The sequence below is a fragment of the Fukomys damarensis genome, unplaced genomic scaffold, assembly GCF_012274545.1.
Source record: "Fukomys damarensis isolate Sample0158 unplaced genomic scaffold, DMR_v1.0_HiC HiC_scaffold_24, whole genome shotgun sequence".
Taxonomy (NCBI): Eukaryota; Metazoa; Chordata; class Mammalia; order Rodentia; family Bathyergidae; genus Fukomys; species Fukomys damarensis.
In genome coordinates this window covers 57,875,237-57,879,504 of record NW_022900936.1, presented here as the reverse complement: position 1 = coordinate 57,879,504, position 4,268 = coordinate 57,875,237, and the positions used below count along the sequence as shown (strand labels likewise).

Sequence of the window (4,268 nt, the reverse complement as noted above, 5' to 3'; positions counted from 1 at the left end):
CCAGGGATTTAGCTCAGCGGTTCGGTGGCCTGCCTTGCAAGCACAAGGACCCAAGTTCAATCCCCGGTACCAAAAAAAAAAAAACCAAAAAAAACAAATGTCAGTAAAGTTAATAGTAAAAATTTTACAAAGTGTATACTAGACAATGTACATTCATGATACACTTTAATAGCACCTTTGGGACAGCTAAAACAAGAAATTTAATCTTAAAGTGTCCAGGGTCATACAGTTAACATGGAGGGATAGAAACTAAACCTAGTTTTTTATGATTGGGGAGTCCATTCATGGAGTCTGAACTATTCTGCTTTATATTCACTTTCCACTTAGTTTTAAAAATACTTTCAAATAAGGTATCTAGTTTCTCCTCACTGAAGCTCACAATATCCTTAAGAAGGTCTCAAGTGTCAAACCCCTACCACTCAGCTTTAAGGGCACATAATAAGGTAACAGAGCTGAATGAAGATCCTTTGACTCTGGGGTGTGGTGCCACGTATCTATAATCCTAGCAATTATTTGGGAGGCTAAAGCAGGAGGATTGCAAATTCCAGTTCAGTTCAGGCAGCTTAGTGAAACCTTGCCTCAAAATACAATTTTTTAAAAGGCCAGGGGACATAGCTCAGCAGTAGTTTGCCTAGCATGTGCAAGACGGGTTCAAGCCTCACTAGAGAAAAAAAAAAAAATCAGGGACTTTTTAATTTAGCAACGTGCTACTTGTGGCTTATGAAGTTCCCTTTTTTAAAAAATACAACTTATTCCTCTTCCTTTCCCTCTCATATCTAAATGACTACCATATCCATCAGTAAATATACATGCTGTAAAGGCTAAGTTGGTCACTGCACATGAGGTTTATGTCTGTCTAGACTACTGATTATGATTTGGAAAGTTATTACTGACTTTTTTTTTTAAAAAAAGCTAATACTTAGTGGACAACATTAGAAGGAGCTATGAGCTACAAGAACTAAAGTGATTTAATCTCGTTTGAAATAATTTAATAGCAAACAGTGGCTCTAACCTCTAGGGGAAAGAAGCATCCTTGGAAGTACTGATAATGAATCTCCAAAGGCAGTGAAAACCAGACCTCAGAGTAAGTTATTTAATGGTAGTCTATAGCCCAATTTGCCAAATAAATGTTAAGATTTCTACATTAACACTGATAGAGCTCATGGTGACGTTCCCCTCTTGTATCTTGTGGGAAATTAACTTTTCAATATAACTTTAAACATATGTCATTTTTGGTGTGCAAATATTTATTTGTTAGACTATTAAAAAAAAACTAATAGAGGGCTGGGGATTTAGCTCAGCAGTTCCGCCGCCTGCCTTGCAAGCACAAGGACCCGAGTTCAATCCCCAGTACCAAAAAAAAAAAACTAATAGAGCTAGTCTCAGAAGAATCTTCCAAATTTCAAGTCACTGTGTATATGTAAGTGAACTGTGTTCCTTGAAGCTCTTTTTTTATAGACAACATCTGCAGCAATTCAGTTGCCAATCCTGCTGCTCATCCTCCAGACTTCATCAGTGGTCTAAGTAATTACTTTCTTAAATTCCCTAAAATTGGAAAAATTGTGAAGTAAAACTGCAGACTCATTCAATCTCTTTCATATTGACATTTTCCTCTCCAGTACTCAATACTTTTTAGCTGGTTTTCTCTTGTCCATTTCAGTGCACCTGGACAGAACTGGCTTGGACTTCCAGAACACTAAAGTGATTGTCCTCATTCGATGTAATGTCATCTGGGCAAGGAAGCAACACTACTTATTTTTTTCTTTCCTCTAGAGATCAGGAGAACATCACTCTGGAGAAAAGTAATGGATAAAACTATAGTATTGTACTTTTATCTGTAACAGGCCTTGGTACATAAACTTATCAATAAATTAGTACCATTGTCCAGTGTGGGTCATAAATACAAATGTTAAAATTGTAAATCCATGAAAGACAACAGTGATCTTCTTTATTACTTGGGCAAACCAAGACCAAGGTTATATTTTCTAGTAAGGAATATCAAAAGGACAGTTTTCCTATTTTGTTATATTGCTACTATCCTAGAATTTTAATTTTTAGCTCTTAACAAAGTGAGACCCGTTTATTGTAGAGAACTTGAAAGATACAAAAAAAACAAGCCAATCTCATCCACTGCTGAAAGATAATGAATGGTTCCATCTTCATTTTTTTCAGCTGACTTTTTAATAGATTCCTCAATTTTACTGACTAGAAAACTACAAGGTTTAACTGAGAACATGATTTTTCATATTAAGAGAATGTGATTTAAATTTTAAAAATCAAAGTTCTATTTAAAAGAAACAACTCTGCAAGCTGGCATATTAAGTTTAACCCCAAACTAAAATACATTATTTCCAAAATACAATGTTTGGAGTAAAAACATTGGCTACGCCATTACATATAAAATGGGAGTACTGGGTTGAGCAAAACCCTAGGCAAAACAATTTCTGTATTTTCACAAAATACTATGCAGAATCATAAATCGGAAGAGGTCTCCTAGTTTTACAAATGGAGTAAACAAAGGAGGACTACAAGTGTTACTTAACATAAATTTACCAGAAAGCTGGTCAAGAAACGGATTAAGAATTTAGCAGGATTTCAGGAAGGAATGACAAAAAGGAGAAGAAAGGCACAAAGTATGAAGTCAGCAATATCCTGACTTACTCTTCTTGCCTTCTAAATCACAAACAGATTTGGTTGAGTTATATGTCCAGTCTAATCAGTTTCCCAAGAGTTATTTCCCTTTCAGGAAAACCTAGTCACTTTTCCATAAGCTAGCCTGGGCCTCCTACACATCACGACCCAGGCAACACCATCTCTCAGTGCTCCCCCATTCAATCGAGACTGTCGCATTACCAACATCGTTTTGAAAATTGTACATTTTTTTATTTCTTCGACTATCTTTTCTCCCGGAGAAGAAAATGGTAAAAGCCCCTCTTTTTGTCCCACCCGAAGCATGTGAAAATCCACAGAACTTCTCTTGTAAGGATGTCAGATAAAACCCTTAAAATAACTGAAGAACAACATTCAGAAGGAAGCTTTTTAGTGACTGCAGCGAAGGCTGTATCGGTGACATTCCCTCAGAAGCCCATCTCTTAGGAGATGCCTCTGACTCCAGGGATTTTCCTACCTTCCAGCTTACCCGGGTAAGGGCCTCAGCCAAAGAACTAGCTTTGGGAAATGAGACCTAGGGGCTGCTGCAGACCCCGAGGAGTGGCTGAAGTATTCCTACCAGCTGGAGCCCCAAAGACCTCAGTAGGGAACCGTAATGGCCGCACTCACTCTCAAGCTCGGGAAAGGTGGTCTTCTCAATTCCTAGGTGCAAGGGCGACCACAGTGAGGGATCGGGGGTCAGGAGATCCGGAGAAATGAGCGCCTTGCCAGTGTAGGGTGACAGCAGCGAGGAAGCCCCAAGTAGGGAAGGCCGCCATTCACATTCTCCCTTCTTTACAGCCTCCACCCCTGCTACTACTCCAATCAGTCACGAGGTGGCCACTCACCTGCTGGGACTGGAAGAGCAGACAGCGTCCCGACCACCGACCCCGAGGCTCTGTCACTGTGGGAGGGGAAGTCTTCAGCTGCAGGGGGGCGGTTCTAGCTAGACACGTGACCTCGAGCTCCGCCCTGCCTCCCCCATCTAGGCTCGCGGCGTCTCACGGAATTGAATCTTAGCGGGTCGCTTGAATATTAATTTTTTTGCGGTTAATGGAAAAAATAAACATACATTTTTACAAAGACTGCGTTGTAAGCTGCAGTGCAGAGAGAGAGGACGGCAAAGGTTAAAGAGCATCGCTAAGGAAGTGACGTTCAAGCCATGATCAAGGGGCCGGAAAGGGCGGGAGATTTCGGTCTTTCTAGGCCCAGCCGGCAAAATCCAGTGCTGAGGTTTGGATCAGTCACGTGATTGTAAGGTTTGAGGCGTGCAGCAGAGGAGCCAAATTACCGGGCCTAATGTCAATTACGTTTTGTTTTTTAAAAAATCATCTAATGTACTTGATTTCTCCAGATGTCTTTACATTTGTAAGAATCAGATAAAAACCGTATTAGGTCACAAGAACATTTAAAGGGCACTGGAGACGCCAGGCTGCGAAGAACAGGGTCGAGAAAGAGTGACCTTGCTGATGTGGAAGAGGGGTGGGAAAATCCGGATTCTATCGCCCGGGCCTACCTAGGAAGCCCCACAAGAAGTGTCACAAGGGGTCGGAGGCGGGGCTTGACGCCCAGCGGCCCGGCCCTGGAGGCCCGGGAGTGGAGGGGGAGGGGTGCGCGGA

The 4,268-nt window shown here is 41.2% G+C and overlaps 2 protein-coding genes across 3 annotated transcripts in view; one reads left to right on the top strand and one right to left on the bottom strand.

Moving 5' to 3' along the window:
• Atp6v1a (ATPase H+ transporting V1 subunit A) overlaps positions 1-4,216 on the bottom strand; it is a 51,860-nt gene extending 47,644 nt beyond the window's left edge. Inside the window, exons 1-2 of one of the 2 annotated variants that reach the window (XM_033767989.1) lie at positions 4,166-4,216; positions 3,498-3,676 (exon numbers count right to left, since the gene is read on the bottom strand). The gene's annotated coding sequence lies outside the window, so the exon portion shown is untranslated. Of the gene's footprint in view, positions 1-3,497; positions 3,810-4,165 lie in introns of those variants that run through there. The other variant, XM_010630089.2, reaches the window with a different exon arrangement.
• The window catches only part of Naa50 (N-alpha-acetyltransferase 50, NatE catalytic subunit), a 24,096-nt gene continuing 23,624 nt past the window's right edge, over positions 3,797-4,268 (top strand). The window contains exon 1 of the mRNA XM_010630090.3: positions 3,797-3,882. Within this exon, the coding sequence (XP_010628392.1) occupies positions 3,812-3,882 (71 nt within the window). The 5' untranslated portion in view covers positions 3,797-3,811. The remainder of the gene's footprint in view (positions 3,883-4,268) is intronic.